Source organism: Oenanthe melanoleuca, chromosome 2 (genome assembly GCF_029582105.1).
Source record: "Oenanthe melanoleuca isolate GR-GAL-2019-014 chromosome 2, OMel1.0, whole genome shotgun sequence".
Classification (NCBI taxonomy): Eukaryota; Metazoa; Chordata; class Aves; order Passeriformes; family Muscicapidae; genus Oenanthe; species Oenanthe melanoleuca.
Window position 1 is genome coordinate 112,766,097 of NC_079335.1, and position 19,321 is coordinate 112,785,417.

General features: G+C 44.5%; 2 protein-coding genes across 5 annotated transcripts in view; one reads left to right on the forward strand and one right to left on the reverse strand.

The window, feature by feature from the left end:
- KAT2B (lysine acetyltransferase 2B) overlaps positions 1-8,147 on the reverse strand; it is a 39,754-nt gene extending 31,607 nt beyond the window's left edge. Inside the window, exon 1 of one of the 4 annotated variants that reach the window (XM_056484302.1) lies at positions 7,770-8,143. In XM_056484302.1, the coding sequence (XP_056340277.1) occupies positions 7,770-7,964 (195 nt within the window). In that variant the 5' untranslated portion in view covers positions 7,965-8,143. Of the gene's footprint in view, positions 1-7,769 lie in introns of all 4 variants that reach the window. The other 3 variants (XM_056484303.1, XM_056484306.1, XM_056484304.1) reach the window with 3 other exon arrangements.
- Positions 8,148-10,745: 2,598 nt separating this feature from the next.
- On the forward strand, positions 10,746-19,143 carry PP2D1 (protein phosphatase 2C like domain containing 1). Its single transcript, XM_056482845.1, is given in 6 exon segments — positions 10,746-10,805; positions 17,160-17,261; positions 17,264-17,368; positions 17,371-17,574; positions 17,576-17,703; positions 17,705-19,143. Coding segments are annotated over 6 exon segments (882 nt in total). The 3' UTR covers positions 17,988-19,143.
- Positions 19,144-19,321: the final 178 nt, after the last annotated feature.

The following is a 19,321-nucleotide window of genomic DNA, read 5'->3' on the forward strand; positions in this document are numbered from 1 at the left end:
GCTAAAAGGAAAGACCATGAAGGGAGAGGTTGTGACTTTGGTAATCGTGCCTCAAATCATTCAGAAGTTCAAAGTATCGATTCCAAAAGAGCAGCTTTACAGGAGGGGATTTTCTTCTGCATATCCAAAATATCTTGGTTACTCTAACATCATTTGTACTCCTATTTGAAGATTTAATTGGAAAGAAAGCCTGCTTTTCTACTCTTCAGAGATATCTGAGCACTGGGTTGCAAAAAGATACTCATGAAATTCCACTGCTGAGACCTCAGTGAGGAAAGTATGCCAATTGCTGCATAATATTTATGGCTGAAACAATCTTAGTAGGAAAAATTGTGATGGTAATATATGCAGCACTAATGTATCATTTTTCAAAACTGATTCTGCATACATTTAGCGTGATCTATTTCAGGAACCTATTTCATTTTCCTTTTAAGTTTCCAAATCCCATCCTACCTAAGGAAGAAGAACCCAGGAGAAGCAGAAAGGATCACAACCTGACAGCTCCTAACCCTGACAGTTTTGTAAATGGCTGGTAAATTGTTCTTTTAAACTCATTTCAGCATTCAGTAACCTGAGAACCAAGAAAACTGCTGCCTGCATTTTGCTGAGCACCACATGATGTTTTTACCATCCCTGAGACTTAAGCATTTATCCAGCTGGGCTCCTGGCCCTGGGTCTGGCAGGCACCGAGGGCTGGGAGCAGCTTTTTCTGTAGGCACCAGGATGACTCAGAAATTCACCTGCAAGTGCCCAGCAAAACCATTTCCACAAATTTCCCTTGTGAAAGGGACAACCTGCGTGGCTTAAACCTCCTGGCTCTCCAAACTCACCCAGTGGGTGCAGACCACCTGCCAACCCACACATTTATAAAGTGAAACCAGTGAGGCTTCAGGATGAAATGAGGGGAAGATTCAAACAGATTTTTTTCTAAGTCTCGTAAATGCAATCTGAAAAGATTTATGGTGAAGTTTATACTTTTTTTCTGTTGTGTTTTCTGTGAGTAATATGACTGGCAGAGAACTGAAGGCAGCACAGTGTAATTTTATGGCAGAAGCTGTCTCTCACAGTTTCACAGGCATTGGGCCAGTTGTTTGCCATCCTGCAAGTCCTCAAAACTAAATGGACTTGGGAGATCAGTGATTGAAGGATACCTGTGAACCACAGATTGCTCCTGTGCATGGGCTCTGGACATATGGGAGATGACACAAAACCCCTTATTTTCAATTAGCTTCCCAATGCAAAACTGATGCCAAATAAACTCTACACATTTGTTTTGTGAGAAAGGCAATGTTGCCATGAGAGTTTTTGGATTTAATATGAAGATGGAGAAACTGTCAACAACAACAAAAAAAAAAGCCTGAAAATGAGATTATTGACAAAGAAAATGCAAGAGACAATTGTGAAGGAGTTGTCAAATGGAAAAGGATTGAATGCTATTTTCAGGAAATAAGATTTGACCCTTCTCATGCAGCTGTCTTGACAAATGTTCAATGCTGTAAATTACTGACATAACACCAGGCTTATTATTTATTGCCTTAAACCGTGCCACAATAAAAAAGCATATCCAGAACTCCCTCCTAAAAATAGGCACAAGGCTTTTGAGATTTTTTTTCCTCTGAGTGGAAGCAGTATGTCACAGAAGCTCACCAAACAATGTTTACTACCAAGCCAAAAAACTATAAACAGTGAGTAACTATGCAAACTTTAGTGTCACACCATAATTAACAGCAAAGATGCAAACAGATGTATGAATCGTGATAACAGCTCAGTTAAACTGAAAAAATAAATATCAACCCACCCACAGAAGAATAAACCCAGCATGTTCAGTGGCAAATTTTTTTCCTGCTTTTTTTTGGTATTTCCTCACCAGATCTTTTTGCAACAGCTGCTAAATGGAAATGTTAGAATTATTCTAGAGACCTTAACCATCCAACCACTAGGGTGGGGCTTTTTTGTTAATCTCTAGAAAACACCAGAATCAGCACAAATGTTCTGTTAACCAAGGCAAAGCAGAACCTAAAAAGGTCCTCTTTAAAACTTAGCTTTCACTGTAGATGTTGACAGTGCAAGTATTTTGCAGTGAATATGCAACGTGCATTGCTCAGTGGCTTAAATTGCTGAGTTGTTTTAAATCTTCCACAGCACTTTGCTCATTCAATCCTTTCTTTGACTTTCTTCCTTTTTCTTTTTAATGTCACTCATCTGCTTTTCATCAGAAAATAAAGTATGACTTCACCTCTGCAAAAACTTAATTTGAGATCAAAACAGTTTTGAGGGAAGGAAGGAAATCCATTTGAACTAGCACATCCAGTCCTTGAATCCTTATTTTCTGGGACATCTGCAGAGCTTTGATAAATCCACTGCAGATCAATGGGGACTTCTGCCCTAATGAGGCCTGCAAAATATTGACTGTCATTTTTGCAGGCCCAGGGATGATGTACCCCTCACCTTCATTGGTGGTTTTTAATAAAACTGGGTAAGTGTAATAAAATAAAACACAACAACTACATGCTGTTTCCTGCCTCCTTCCTCATAAACAAAAAAAAAACAAAACAAAAAAAAAAAAAACAACAACAAAACAAAAACAAAAACAAAAAAAAACCCATGAAAAACCAACAACAAAACAAGCAAAAAAAAGAGGGGAAAAAAAAAAAAAAAACATTGCATAAACTGTGTATATTTTGCACTGCACAACACAATTTCAATTTTCTTTTTAACTCCTTTCATGTTTGGGGAGTGTTACAGTGGGAGAAATCAAACTGTCCAGAAGTTCTGGGTAGAGAAAACTGTAACTCCAGGCAAACTAGAGTTATAGTTTCCTTTAGAATACTGAATACACTGATAGGTCAAATATAGAGAAAAAACACAGCATATTTTAACACAAATTGTCAGTATTTTATTTAAAAAGAAAGCACCTAAAATTACAACATTGCACGTATCTCAGCCCCTTTTAGGTGACTTTCAGCTGTCCAAATAATAAAGAACAAATGAATAATGTTACAATAACCTATGGACTAAAATATCCCCCCCAATTTTGGATAGTGAAATAAGCCTCAGAATGTGTAAACTTCAAACTACCTTAATTATAAGACAAAAGACCCCAACAGTTCTAAATTTGAGTTTCAAATAGCTGCTGTGTGGGATTTTTCTTTCCAGCTTAAAATCATACAGGTTACCCTGTTTGGTAATTGAGATGCAAAGCAGGCTCAATAGATTACACACAGAACATTACAGATCTCTATTTCCAGCAAGTATAATTACTCTAGAAAACATCTTCTTCCTCCCAACACAAAATGCTGTGCAAAATACTCTATAACCTTTTTCCTGCTGGCAGCAAGCTCAAAATGACAACTTTATCAAAGAGTATCACATAAATGATAAAAAACACATTGATAAATTTAAATCATATATTTTTCCTACTCATATGTCCAGTACCCAAGAACCAGACAGCTGGACACTACTCAAAGAGCCACTTATAAGTATCAGGAAATTAGTTAACCCTTTTATCTTTAACAATACAAAATAAGCAGTTTAATGGGCAGCTCAAAGGGCACGTTCTTCATTTATTGATTGGTCCCATTATTTTATTCCCTGTACTTTCCAGTTTCACTTACAGAAGAGAAGTAGGTTACCATATAAAGCTTTTATTAATAATATGCACCTAGTTCCTAACTTGTGAAGTTAATGGTAGATTTCTATTTAAAGGAAGATGCTTTAATTGGGCCTGTAAGATATTAAAAAACAGATTCAGCCCACAATGAAAGTGACAAGAAAGCCTTAGATGTCTTCTTTGTCTCCTAGACTCTTCTGCAGGAAACAATCTTTCAAGTTGAACTTCAAGGAACTGTATTCCCACTATACAGAGCACAGTAGTAACATGGCCAAATTAGCCTCATCTTCATCTGCCTTATCAAAATCAGGAAAGAAAACATTTTATTACGGAAAAGGTGGTACAAGTTGACCTTATGAACTCCTTTTTTTTTTTAATGTGTGGGAAAACCAGAGGTCACTCTAGAATGACAAGTGGGAAGAAGTGCTTCAAGAATAGATCAGCAGCTGGTCTGGAGTCTGGGGCTGGGATTTAATTCCACATCTGCCCATTGCTCACCTGCTGCAGGGCCTTGGCCAAGTCATCTCATCACAACCCTTCTTACTCTGTCTACTTTGCCTATCTGAAGCAAAAAGCTTTTCTTCAAGAAGGTATTATTCTTTGTGCAAGTGCTTTAGGCTACTGGGTTCTAATTACATCTGTAAACACCCAGGCATTACTGTGATATATATATATTGAAAAATAAACAAGTTTACAGAAAACTTAGTGTACTAAAATAGTACATATTTCATCTTATTTACAAAAAAAAAAAAAAAAAAAAAAGCTCCCAGTGAGACTGGAGAGTTGTATTTTCACTTACTGTAAACCAATACAGGAAAAAAAAGACGGAGGAGACTTCCTCCTACATCTTCATTAAATATATTTATGTGTGTAAGTCACAAAGTGCTGCTTTTATATAAAGTGCTGCCATCTCGCATGCCTAATGCTCAATTTCACAGTGGACAAAACCAAAACGATGTATGCAGCCATTCATACACGCTCAGATACAGCAAGTGCCAAATATAAAACCCCTCACAGCACTGCTGTGAACCTCCAAATACCATGAAAACTGTACCAACTCCTATTCTACATCTTGTTCAGAATGCCCCCTCCTCCTTCAGACTTGGGCTTTTAAGAAGGTTTTTCACTCAGAAGAGCCTGTTGTTCTATACCTTCCACCCAGACTCCCAGACTTTTCTCACAGAGAAACAATTCAAGTGGAGCTCAACAGCTGTAACACTCCTGTCCAGTTCTTTTACCGGAAAAAACCCCAAACTCCACATCTGTCTAGTCTCAGCTCCCTAAACTTCAGGCTCACTCTGCTCAGGATACATGCACACCAAATATATATTTACCAGCAGTCTTTGTCCATGTTTCCCATGACAAAAAGGAATGGGTTACAGGCTGTAAAGAAGGACCAGGAGGTCCTTCTTGGGGACCAAGCACCCTGCCCCAGAGCAGTGCCTTTTACTCTGCTCTGCCCAGCATTGCTGCTGCTCACCCTCTGCACAGTCACTGACCTCTCCAACTCTTGTGATGTGACCCTTCATCCCCAGCAGACAGATGCTCCCTGGCTGTTACTCCAAACATCTCTGAGGTTAAGCTCCTAATAAATTCTGCAGGCTGAATTTTGCAATGAAACTTACGTGGGAGAAGGTGATTGATGTTAAGGATGCCGTTACATATTTTAGCACTCCAACTTGTACAGCTCTATGTAGATTTACATAAGATCCACGTACAGTCACTGCTTGAATGAAAACAGATGTTCCCTTCGGAGATGGTGCAAGTGTTTGCCTTCTCTCACTCTTTTGCACACACACACACTAATGCAAAACCAATGGAAGAGAAGTTGCAACCCAAAGTAAGAAAAAGATTAAAGTTACATACTGCACTGCTACAGTTGACAAACCAGCTTCTCCAGGCTACAGTTTCCAGCAAACCACTAATGTTACAAGCCAAGAAGTGCCATTCTGAAGCACCTGCCAGGGTTTCAGGAAGAAAAATAAAGCATTATTCCACTCTGTGCCATCCTTCCCACCTTATCCCACAGGAGAAGCTTACAAGGAGCTTCCAGTCTGCTTATTTGCTTCTGTTACGGGATCTGAAAGCAAGCTGGCTGGCACAGAACTATGGTAGAGAAGTTGAACAGCAATTTTAATCTGAACACAGCGTTTAGTGCTGGAACTGTGCCTGCATCCCAGCAGGAGGCAGACCCCCTGGCCATGGGTCCTGCTCCATCACCTCTACAGTACCAATGGGACGTGCATCCAAGACCTGTCACAGACGAGGGCACCCAGCAGAGCACAGCAATAGGAGCTGCCCCTGCTCTGTACCCCATGGCCAGAGTCCTGCAAGGGGGAGAGAGAAGCTGCCAGCAGGCCACAGCGTGCCCTCCTCCCCTCCCAAATGGTGCTCATCCCCCTCACCACAAAGCACCTGCAAGAGAGAGGCTGGTGAACCCCCAAAAAAACAAAGGGTTTCAGAGGAGATAAGGCTTCTCTATAGCACAGCAACCTCTACAGGGCAGAGCGCTACAGGAGAAGGCTTTCACCCTCAAAAACATCATCTGGAGGGGAAAAAAAAGCACCAACCAGGGAAGAAAAGAACAATTCAAACACACACACACTTCCCTAACAGCCCATGAAATTTTTACCCACTTCACAACCAGCTTCATTTAGCAAGTCTTGGCAACATTAAAATATGGAGGTGAAAAGAGGACTGGGAAAGCTTCAAACTATATCACTCTGCCCACAGTTAGTGCTACAAAGTTCAAGTACACCAGCTGCTCCTTAACCTTACTGGCACCAGTGTAATCTCACTGTCCCATGCATGCACCAAAGCCGAAGTGCAGGTGCCTGCACATGTGGAAACAGCTAAAACATTGCAATGTGTGGTTTCTATAATTTGCCCTGCATGGCAGCATTGCACCATGCCTTCAGCACACAGCTAATCTCGCACCACCAGGCAGGATTACAGAGCCACACAATGATGCTTCGTCTCGTTTGTCAGCTTGGCCTTTCACTTAACATCTGCCGAAGCAGGAGAACAGAGAAAATAAGACGCACTTTTTTCACAAACAGCTACTCTCAAAGCTGAAAGCATTACTAGAGGACCTGACATCAGCGCTACCAATCTGTCAACACGTCAGCCCCGCTGTGCATCCAGAAATTGCCCTGACAGCAGCAGCGCAGCCAGCGGCCCGTGCTCTGAGCACAGGCGACAATGCCCGCGGTCAGAGCTCTGAAGACGGGAGCGACAGCTATGACCGAGCTCCTCCCTTTACAACAAACAGGCGAGTCCTGCTTCTCCCAGCGAGAAGAAAATCGCAGGTGGACACAAAGTGCTTGTGACGGGAAACCAGGAGCAGCGCTCCTGAATGCGAGCGCCGGGCAGACACGGAGCAGAGAGCCCGGCTGGGGAAGGGTACAGGTGGAGAGGGAGCCCCGCCGTCCGCTCGGGCACCACACGCCGGACACGGGCACCACACGCCGGACACCGGTCCGGCTCCCACCGGGGACACAACTTTCCCAAGCAGGGAGGCCGCGTCCCTTCGCTCCTCTGCCAGAGCTGCTGGCGACAGTAGCAGCTCCAGGTCGAGGCAGCGGCTCAGAGATGTCAACAGCTCCGCGCTGCGAGGCCGCGGCCACGGCCGGGCTGGAGCAGCCCCCGCCCGGACCGGGGCCGCGACCTCCGGGCGGAGCGGAGGGATGCTCCCCGCCCGGGATGTTTACGCGGGGAGCGCTGCAGCAGCGCTGCCGACCCAGGGCTCAGCGCCGGCTCCGGGAGCCGCCCCGGCCGCCGCCGCCTCCCGCGGAGGGGCTGACGGAGCGGCGGAAGCGGCGGCGCCGGGACGGGAGCTCCCGGGCGGACGGGAGCTCCCGGGCGGGCGGGAGGGAGGCGGCGCTGCCCGCGCGGTCCCGTACTCGGTGCGCGCGGGTTTAATTTGTGCTGCCAGCGGCCGGGAAGCTCCGGGGGGAACGGGATCCACCGGCGCCGCCGTAGCCGCCACTTCCGCGGGCAGCGCCGGGCGGCGGCCGGGCCGGTCCGCCCCCGCGCTCCGCAGGGCAGGGCAGGGCAGGGCACGGCCCTTCCCCACCGCCTGCCTCCCTTCCTCCCTCCCCTCCCGTCAATCCCCACCCTCCGTGGGCGGGGGGGCTGCCGCGGCCGCCCGGCCGGGTACCTTGCAGGCGGAGTAGACGCCCAGCTTCTCCAGCTTCTTGGCCCGCGGCGCGGCGCGCAGCTGCGCCTTCTTGCCCGCGGTGCGCGCCGAGCCGGGCCCCCCGGGGCTCTCGGCGGCCACCCCCGCGGCGGCCGGGGAGCCCTGCTGCGGCCCGCCGCCGCCCGCCGCCCCGGCCCCGCCGCCAGGCTCCGCCATGCCCGCGGCGCGGCGGCAGCCGCCCGTCCGTCCGTCCGTCCGGCCCGCCGGCGCGGCGCGGAGCGCCCGGCCTTAGACCCTCCCCTTCGCCGCTCCGCCGCCGCCGGCTGCCGCCCGGGGGGGCGGGAGGAGGGACCCGCCGCTCCGCGGGCGGCTCTGCCCCGCCGGCGGGGGTGGGGGGCCGGCGCCCGCCTCCCGCCGCTGCGCACCGCGAGGGCGCGCCCGCCTCCCTGCGCGGGGAGCGGGGCGGGCGGAACCCACCGGCACCGGCACCGTGCGGAGCCGCCGTGCCGCCATCCCGGCCGCCGCGAGCCTGCGCCCAAAGTTGCCCTAGAAAGGGGAGGCAGCGCTGGCCGTGTCCAGCGGTGCCGAGCCCCGGTGCTGTCGCAGCCACTGTGGCCGCTCGGGGTGCCGCTACTTTGTTTGGTTTAACCATTGCCTTCCCTCACTGTGTACTCTTCGGCCACATTTGAAGGGTTCGGTCTTTTTCCCCCAGATGATTTCTAATTGCATGTAAAAGTACGGGTCTGCTTAAAATACCGGCCAAGTCAAAAACTCTGCTCAGTTCCTCGTGTCAGGGTTCTGCGGCTTGGTTTTTTGTTGTGTCCAGAAACAAACGCTGAGAGCGGGTCAGTTTATGGCTTAAAGGGATTACCCCGTAATTGAAAGTTAAATTAAGCAAATGGTGCTGCCCCAGAGAGCGCGCTCCGTGCACAGCAGCAAGTGCAGCGGGAGCGGGGCGGTTCTGCCCCGCTGCACGTATGTAAAACCGTGGTTGAGCCGTGAGAAACCACAAATGGCAACTCCGTACTACGGCACCACGGCTTAAAGCGTTGGGAGCGAGGCTGGGCGTTTACGTGGGGTTTACGGTTCTTTGATGTGTGAAGCTAAACTATCAAAGTAGCAGTGGAGTTTGGAGGGAAGTCCCAGCTCTTGCAAGCACGGGGCCTCGGCACCTTGCATGGAGAAAGCAAAAATAACTCTAGGTTTGTGCGAAGTAATATTTGGGGGAAAGGGTGGGCGACAAAACCCTGCGGTGTCCTTCTTCCCTTCTCAGCTCCTGGGGATATTTTCAAGCATGGTGTTATACGGCGAGCTCGCATAGTCATGAAACAGCAGGGAAACAGACTGGAATAAAGTGATGTATTTAAACGGGGGGGTCTGTTGTTTTTCTCTCTTTACTCATTTACGTTTTTATTTTGCTGGGGTTTAAAACGGCCGGGGTAGCGGGGCAGCTTCGCGGCGGAGGCCGGGGCTGGCCGGGCTTCAGCAGCTGTGACAGCGACCCGTAAGATGGCTGCTGCCATCCCCGGCGCTTTAACACCGGCTGCTTAAGGTGGAGGAGCTCTGCCCTTGGCGGTAGCAACCCCAAGATTAACGTCATGCAAAAACCCAGTTTCTCTGGAATTTAGGAGAGAATTATTTTCGTCTTTTATTTTCTTAAATTTTTGTTGTAAGCGTCCGAATCACGTTTAAAAATAGCAAATAGCCGCTGTGCGTTAGCAGCCCCTAGGGAGCTCTTTGCTTGCATTCTCTTTGTGCCGGTTAGGTTTCTGCTTTCGGACTTGAAAATGAAACTGTTCTTGCTTAGTTTCACTTTCAGCTTTCCCACGACTCCTCCTCGGCAGCAAATGTTTCAAGCAAAGAGCACATCTGGAACAACACGCTGGCTGCAATGGACCACTTAATATCCCCTCCTGAACACAGAATCCTAGTTTTCCTAGGAGCTGATGTACCTTTGCATCCACCAGTATGTTTTTCTTGTCTTTTTTTTCCTCAGTCACCAGGTTCTCCTTTAACCAGGTAGATAATGATATTTAACCCAGTATTAAGTTTGCATGCTTGCATGTAATGAGTTCCAATTTTGATACTGAAAATACATTTGCTGCTTTCACACAGGTGAATAACTGCTGATGTGCGGTGAGGCCACTTGGTGGGCATTTGGGTGTGAAGCTGCACGGGTGAATGCTCACAGGATCACAGTTTAGGTGAACAACCTATTCTTTAGGATCCTTAAAACCCTGAAAACTTATTACTTCCATTAAAGTAAAATCAAAGATGGAAGTTGTCAGGAAGCAAATAATTTTATTGCAGTTCCTTTTTGAATCCTCGAGAGCATGGCTGTCTTACAATACCATGTGTCTTTCTTTTCCATTATATCTTGATGCTCACCAGATAACCAGAAATGTAAGTCCACCAGCTTGTGGCTACAGATGCAGTTACTATAGTAACATTTATAAACACTAATTTCACTACACTTGCAGAACTGCTGTCTGCTAGAAGCAGCTTAGAAAGAAACCACTCTAATTGCAAATAGGTAACAGTCTTTCTCTTTTTTTTTAACATTAAGCCTGATGATTGCTCACATTCTAACTTCCTGAAAATACGTTGTTAAAAACAAAGAGAAAAGCTTTACTTTGTCTTAAATTGCTCTAGTGAAAAGTAAAATATTACATTCAAAATTTTAGCAAGACTAAGGAGAGAAAAGATAAACAAAAGACAAATCCCCTGTGCTTTGACATACAAGTGGATACATGTCATTGTCGGTTGCATATATCCAGGTTCTGTTGGCTGAATTAACAAGTACAGTACATACTAATTTTCTAATTATAATGCATGCATAAATCTGAGCACCATGTAACCCCTTTGTTGCTTGCTTTTCATCATTAAACATGAAGATATTAAATTAGATTCAAACTCACAGTATTGTCTGCAAAAACCCTCACCACATTTTTCAGTTTCTGTCCTTTGGGGCATGTCAGTGTGTTTGCACAAGTCAAGATGACTCTGAAACCTGAGCTGAGGAAGCACAAGTGGGAGCAGGTGAGCTCACAAGCTCAGGTGAGTAGCCAGGTGACTTCAGGAAGGCTGCTCATCTGCATCAAATTGGGGAAGGCAGGAGCTAGGTGAGACACAAGCTCATGTGGGTTTCAGGGCTCACTCAGGCTGCTGATAGCCCCAAGGAGATGCCTGCTCAGAGCCCATGCTGCCAGCAGATCAGACATGCATTTCACATTTGTTGCTCCTGCATGAATTCACTGTGAACACCTGGCAGGGTTAAATGCAAGAGCGTGTGTGTTACTATTATTCCAGCAAAGGAGGCAGCTGCATTCTTGAGCCACAAAAGAGGAAATCAAAATACAGTTTAGGATGTGCCAGACTCCTGGTTATTACCTAGTTGTCATTTAGGGCTTTTGGGGCCTATCTTGCTTCCATAAATTAAAGAATGACTCAGTTAATAGCAGCCTAATGCTGAATGGTGCTGCTCTGACAGGGACCACCTACCCCTGAGCTGAGCTCTGGGAATCTACCCCTAAACTTCATCTTTGTCTCACAGCCCAGTCAGATCCAGCCTGCCCAACCCAGCCTTGTCTCCCTCCTTTTGTTCAAGTGAGATTTTCTTCCAGTTGCTCCCACCTGTTTTTATTCTTGCCTTTCAATTTGAATAGGAAAAGCATAGCTCTTGCTCTTCCAGGGAACTTCTCTGAGTCTAAAATCCTATTGCATCCTTTCATTAGTGCATTCCTTGTGGGTGAAGTGGCCTCCCTCTTGGCCACCATGCATTCAGGAGTGCTATCAATATTTTATGAATCACTGGAAGTATTAACAATAGAGAAGTTTTGCTCATTAGGCTGTCTCTAGCATCTCGTCATCTTCCCATGGTGCTTACATGTGACTAACCACACAGATGGCAGACCTTCCCATCAGGTGTTTTTGGAAGGGAACCTCACACCTCAATTACTCAGTTTCTAAGGGAAAAAATGCAGAAAAGTAAATTGAGAAAATGTCATGGTTGCTCCAGTCACACAAATTTCTTGTTAGTGATGGACCATTTAGCAGTTTGTATAAGCCTCTTACCCAGAAGATGTTCTTCTTGACTGCAGTCAGACTTTTGATTTAACCCAAACCAACTAAGAAAATTAAAGGCTGGAGTCACTCCTGCCTTTGCACAATTTGAGCTGTGTGTGTGAAGTCCAGAGGATGTTTGTGAAAGTTATTTAGCCATCAGCAGCCACTGTGTAGGCTTACACTGTGTTATTTTGTGGTGGTGAGAGCTCTGGATTTCTTCATGCACACCTGGGATGTACTACCTATTTTCCCCCTACCTTCTCTTTGACTCCCCACAATTCTTTTGTTTATTCCTTCCTCTGATGTATTTTTCTGTTCTTTCTCTTCCCCAATTGATGGCAGAGATCCCTGCAACCCTCTGGGACTCCACTTGGTGCATTTTGATTGCTTATGCCACGTAGGGCAGATCATTTGGTGCTGGAAGCCTGAAATACCCCTGGGAGACTGGCACAGGCACTGCTGGCAGGGATGGGAGAGAAAGGGCCTCCTTTCTTCTACCTGCACACAAGCTGCAGGTCCCAGCCAGCACCCTTGATACAACACCCAGATAATAAAACTCTGCATAGAAAATCCCTATTATTTCTGTAAGATGAAGTTACAGTGGCCTAAGCACATCTGATTGTGAAAACACAGTAATTGGCCTTCCACATGTCTGTCTGGGGGACCACCTGGAAATCCTAGATTTTCCAGGAACTACAGACATAACTGCAGGCACCACTGCTAACCACTTGGGCAAGCAGCAGAAACTAAACAGGCTGAAAACTTCAATTTGGACCAACTGCAATAGTGCTGTGTACAGCTGAAAAAAGCAGAGGAACCCCAGGAATACAGCACCAATTCCAGATAGGGATTTGTGGGGTGAGGGAGGCAGGATGTCACCGGGAGTGCAGAAGGCACAGTTACATTATCACCACCCATCTTCTCCCTTCTGCCACAGCTTTCTTTGTGGATCCCCAAACCCTCACTCACATTCCTCACCTCCTGCACCAAGGCCCGCAGGCTCACATCCCCACTCCATGTTTCATGGCCTCTCTGCCCCACACAGGCCCTTGGGGGGTAGCAAAGTGCTACTTCTGCCTCACTGACACTGACCCATCTACGAGGAAGAGCTGCAAAATATCTGGAGAGTAGAAAGAGCTGATTTTGTCATTGTTTCATTACTCCCATTTCCCAGTTCAATGCTTCCTCCCAGCTGAGGAGCTGCACCTCTGCACGAGTGGACAGTGTCACAAATTATAAGTCTTGCCCAAGAAGATCTATGACAGGGACTCTTATTTTATAGGGTGGCACAAAACCAGAGGGCCTGGAATCCTGGGATTCCAGTTCTGGACTACACTTTAGAAGATAAATAAAGAGACTAATTGTCTTAATTTATTCCATAATTATTTTAATTATTAATCACTTCCTTCTTTCTTACCTATTATCAGGTTTAAAGGTGGGAGTGTTCCCAAGTCCTGAATGCAGGCTCTGCCCCTGGCATGCTCCTGTGACTCACCAAGTTTGTCTTTATCTCTTTCCACACCTTTCATAACCAGACTTTCTTGAAGTTGTATCATTGCTTCTGGGGATGCAGTAAGTAGGCTGTATCTGCACACTTAAGTTGACTCACTTGGCAGAAGATGTCTTGCTCCTTCTGCACCATTCCCACTGTGGATGGTTTTAGAGAATGAGAGGGCCAGCTCTGATAAAAACAAATATGGAAGGTACAGGGCATGGCTTCTGGGTTAGCAAATGGGTTTGTTTTTTCAGGTGAAGACTTTTTCAGAGGTCTTATATGAATTTAAGGAAAGGTTAGTAAGGGCTTTCACATAAGATATTTGCTCTTTGCTGCTTTGGCCAAAGATGCTGCTAAGGCAGCACCCACCTAGCAGAGGCTGGCTCCAACTGTGCTGCATGACATGAGCTGCACTGCACAGGCACATTGCACCAGGCATTGCTCACTGGCCACCCAGGGTGGCTCCTTGGCAGATGCTGGTGGCATCAAGCACCCTGCAGCTCAGAGACACAGTCCTGGCCATGCTGAGAGTCTCTGTCGTGGTTGCTGTCTGTGGGTGTGATGCATTCACAGTTTTCCAGGGGAGGTGCTGCTGCCAATCTGTGTGATGGGCAGGGAGGAGGGAGGTCAGCCAGGACAGGAGCTGTGCTGAAGGTGTGGAGGCAATGAAGCCATGTCCTGGTGTCACAGGCACATGGGAAAGAGTGGGGGAGAGGGAAGCGCTGACTGAGGCATGAGCAACAAGTAAATCAGGGAAGCAGGAAAAGACAGGCAAGGAAGTTGGTGCTCATTCAGCAAGAATTTGCAGCAGCAAGGCCTGTTTATATGTATTAGTTGATAATATTTTGATGAGAAACTCAGGAAGACCATGACCTCCATTTTACATCACACAGCCCTTCTCTGCCTCTTCCCATCACCCACAGGCAGGCAGGCACCTTTTCAGTGCTGGTTTCAGCATCAATAACAGACTCCATTTTCTAAGACCACAAGTATGTAGCAAATAATAAAACCCCCAAATCTCACAGAGGAAGGAGCTCAGGCCTGGAGATTGTGCAAGCTAAGTTCTGTGTCAAAGGGAAGTGAGGAAGAGGCACGCTCTGGGTGGAGATAGGAACGACGTGTCAAAGGGAGATAACTGCATATGGGACTTGTCTGTTTGGATACAAATCAGATCCTCAATCCTCAAAGATCAGAAACATATTCCATCTTTGGTAATTAAAAAATGATGATTGTTATGCCAAACTGCAGAAACTAATCTTGCCTTACCTTATTAACAGCAAACTGCTGCAAGTGTCATAGCTAGAAAGTTTTCCAGAAATAGGAGATTTACTGAGACAATGGTATCTTCTGCCATATGAGCTTCATGCTCTGCCTCATTTCTGTCCCTTTTAGGCAGGCCAGTGTATGGCAGACTAAGCACTGACCAGGAGGCTCTTTGTTATGACACATACAGAAAATACGTTGTTGTTTTTTTTTTCCTTTGAAAACATGTACATTCTCAAACTGTGGTTCACTCCCCATTCTTCTACATCTAATTTCTTTTTATCTGCTTCTATTTTCATCTCAGAACATTAAACTGTGCTGGGTTTTGGCTCCCTAAATAGGCACAGGGTGTGAGCTAGAAAGCTGAATTTTATCTTTCCCTGTAAGGCTGGGAGTGCTTTAGCTTCATGTATTGTGTTGTCAGTATCTCACTGTTATCCTTTAACCTGACAGCAGAAAACCTCCCAGTCTGTATTTGTTACTGATGAGAGAAATGCAGGGAGAGAAGGAAACACAGACTTATCATTTTACTTCATAAGATATCAGCAAAGCAAATGTTTCTTTTAATTTAATTTTTTTTTTTAATTTTTACAAGGTTTTTAGCTATTAACAAAGCGATTTATGCATACCATAAAAATTAGTGTCAGGGCTGCTTTTAATAATTATAAGCAAAGTTATTGCAACTAAAGAATTGTAGCTTATCTTGCTAAATGAATTGTTATGTATATTATCCTGGTTATTTACACACTAATTAACTGGGACTGTTTTGGTGTTTTGAAAATGTGATTTGTTAGCACTTACAGCCCATACAAACCCATGTAAAATGTATGTAAGTGTTAAGAATTCAGTTTGCTAAGATTAAATTAACATTTTGCTGAAATTTTCAATTTCCTGTCTCTAATCCAAGGGGCTTTTTTATACACTAAATATAAAATGGGTTCATATTTAAAAGATTGACAAAAAATAGCTTACTAGGTGTTCTGTATACATTAGTCCTAATTTTTCTCAGGCCTGAATGCATCATTGTAATGACAATTGTGAAAGTGAAAAATCTTTTACCATCTCTCAGTCTCAAATTCAAATCATGCAGAATAAAGGAAAAGGGATCTGCAGAAGCAGTTTTATCCATGTACCTCCTTACCTTGCCCTGCTGAAGTGATGCAGCATTTTCAGAGGAGGTTGATGTTCACCTCTTGTAGAGAGGCAGACTTTCCTATAAACTGGTCCTACAGCAGATTGAGAATTGTAGCCAGCTGCAAGCCACCTCTGCAACAATAAGCTATACTACACTTCCAGGGATTTTTAAGTAGCTCTGCTTAATACCATCACCCTTTACAGAAGATCTGTTGTAATTGATCTACCTTAGTTGATCAGAGGCACTTGATTCATTAAGATACATTAGGATTAATTTGAACTGGAGGGGGTTAGGGGCTTTGACTTTAAATGAAATTTTATCTAACAACTGCCATGGCAGAAAAGAGGCACACATTGAAACACAAACTGCAGAAATCCTTATAATACAGAGGTGATGGAGAGAAGTAGTGAGACCCAAAAAAATGTACTTCATAGCTGAAATCCTGGAAAACAGGTGGAAATTAGTTTATTCAGGTGTGGCTGTCTGGAATGCAAAGAAAGAGCCCGAGTAAAGGAATGATGTTGAAATAGGATGAAATCCCCAAAGCCTGTTCTTGTAATGTGGCTATGGGGGTATTACTGCTGCTAAACCACCTCCCTTTGCCCTACTGATGAATTATCAGCAGTTAACAAAGATTAACTTAAACAGAAATCTCATAACAGAGAATACAATAGCATACACATTTTTTTCTGATTTTTCTCATGCATCCAGACATAAATGCTAAATACTAAAAAAAACCATAATCAACTTGAATATAAGCACTATGTTTTCATACTTTGTAGATACATGAAGTACAGGCTGGCAAGCTTAGCTGCTCAATGGTGTCAGGATTTTGTGTTATGGTGTCTGTGCACGTACGTCACGTGCTGGATGTTACACAAGATGCAGCTCATACTGAAATTTTCCAAGCCTGAAGCAGAATCACTTGGAAAAAAATTCTAGGTAAAAAGGCTTAGCTGTTTCTGAGAAGAGGATTTGGAAGATATGTTGTTTTGAATGTATTAAGCCAAAAGTCTAATTTTTTTCGAGAGAAGCTCCAAGATGGTCAGGTTTAAAATTACAGTTTGGCTGAAATGGCATCAGCAGTGCATCTTTTGTCATTCTTGTCAATTTTCCCAAATCAGAGCTAGTTACAATATTTAGAAAGCAGCATCAGTTTGCCCATGCCAGGTAGAGACATGCCAAAGTGCAGGTACTGAATTCAGACAAGTCCTTCTGTGCCACCAGGGCTGTCAGGAAGCACCTTGCCTGGAGGTGCTACAGCTCTGATTCTTGGCTTTGCAGCACCAGGTGCCAGACCTGGGAATGCAGGGGGGATGCAGAGTGAGGTGAGACTGAGCTGGTGGGAGAGACTGGAGCAAGGGGTTGGAGTGGAAAAACTGGAGGTAGATAGGGACAGGGGGAAGATACGAGCTCTGGCTGGAGGATGGGCAGAGAGGGTGGTGCTGACTAGAGTCAGGTCCTTGCAGTACCTAAATTCTACACTGCTAAATTCTCTGAGACACACAGGCAGATTAATTATTCACTTGAATTCCTTGTGGATAATCCACACTCCCACACTGTGATCTTGCCAATATCAACAATCCTGGTACTTCTAAGAAAGGAAATAATTATTTAATAAAAGCATTACTGATTTGCTAAGATAAAAATTCCACATGGCAGAGAGAGACATGGAAGACAGGTTTATTGTGCTGGACAACCATGAAAGTAGGTCAGATACATGCTTTCTGGAGATTCTTGATGGCTGTCACGGTGTGACAGCTACAGAAACAATTGTAGCAAAGCTTCCACTTTTATTTCTTGAACAGCTTTCTCACATAGATTCCTCCTACAAAAACAAAAACAAAGAGCAAATTCTAGATTTTTTTTTTGCCGCTTCAAGTAATCAAGGCAGATTATAGAGAAAAAGAGAAAAAACAGGCAATGAGGAGACCAACAAGACCAGTCTTGTCAAGAAAGTGTACCATGAAAATGTATGCCAAGTCCTTTTGAAGAATGCAGATTTTTACAGCCGGGAAGGAATGAGGTTTCCAAAGTTCACTGCAGTTCAGTGGTAAAAATAATTCCTAGTGAAGAGATGGATGGCACTGGGGAGGAAAGAAAACATCCTGAAAACAACACACATAGTCCATTAGCCAGGACAGCTAAAGGCGTTACTGGGCTACTGCACATTGCTATTATAGGTAAGTATATAAGTATATTCCATGCCAGGATTTTTTTCCCCCTTCATCCAATTATGAAAAAAAAACCAAAAAACAACCAAAAAAACCTTAAAGCATAAATTAATCTAGAGATCTGCTGGCAGTTGGTATCTGGAGATAAAAAGCAGCAATTCCTTTAGCTTGACAACGTGAAGGAGACATGATAAATTCCCTCACAACTGATACTGCTATCAGACAATAGGATTCAGCTTATTAGGTAAGTAGCCTAAGCACAATATTCGAATTAAAGCATTTAATTCAATTTACTGATATAAGAGTTAAGAAGCATTCCATAATACACAAGGGACCTCTATAAGAATAGTATGAATTTTTTAATTTTAATTTTTTTAATTTTTTAAATCAAGAGGTTTCAAGTATCATCACTTCAGGACAGGATTCTGATTTTTGATCTGATAAAGTCCTGGTGTCAATGAAACATGCTTAAGATATTCTTTGACTTCATTTGTTTCATTGGACTAACTGCCACCACATTTTGCTACCAACAAACTGAAAACATGATTTGAGGGAATAATCTGAATTATTATTTTCTGAAATAGGAACCAGTTGTATTTTACTGTCATGAAAGAACTATTCAGAACTGTTTCCTTATGAAGTAGAACCTTGCTTTTCTATAGTACAGAATCAGTTATTTATTACAATAAGAAACGATGATACATTCCTAATGCTTCTGCACCCACTCCTGCTACAAGAGATACTAGAAAAAGCTCTTGCAAACTAGCAACTCTACTCACTGTATCTTCCCACCTGGTGATTTTTGTTACCAGTCAAGCCCTCTCCTGTACATGAAACAGCTGTGAGATTACAAGCAAGATACTTGCTTTCCCACAAAGGAATGCACAAGCAGTTATATAACAAAACAAAACAAAACAAAACAAAACAAAACAAAACAAAAAAAAAAAAAAAGATGGGTGAAGAGTTCCAAATGGATTTGTGTCTACTGTTACATTCTCTTCCTGCTTCTGCCTGAAGCACATGCCCAGCACTACACCACTTTCACACCATCCCTCTCCCTGGCATCAGTAAACTGGGCTGACACTGCAGCTGACATCAGAGGCTCTCTTTCTTCCTGTGATGTGTGCATTCACACAACTTTTAAGACTTCATATTTCTCCATATGAAATTTGACCAAAACTTATGAAGAGGGTCAAAGATTAGCAGAAAAAAAGGAGAACCATTTGCGAGGCTTCGTTGCTGTCAGGACAAAAAAAAAAATAATGTTCCACATTTGAAAAAACAATTCCAGATATAAAAAACCTATTTTTCCTTAACAATAACTTGCACTTATCTGCCAGCCTGAGAAACACTGTAAAACAACTTTACCATGCACTGACACTGAACAAGGACTAGGTAACTGTGGTGTATCTCACCACCTCCATTCTTCAGTGTTTGCTGC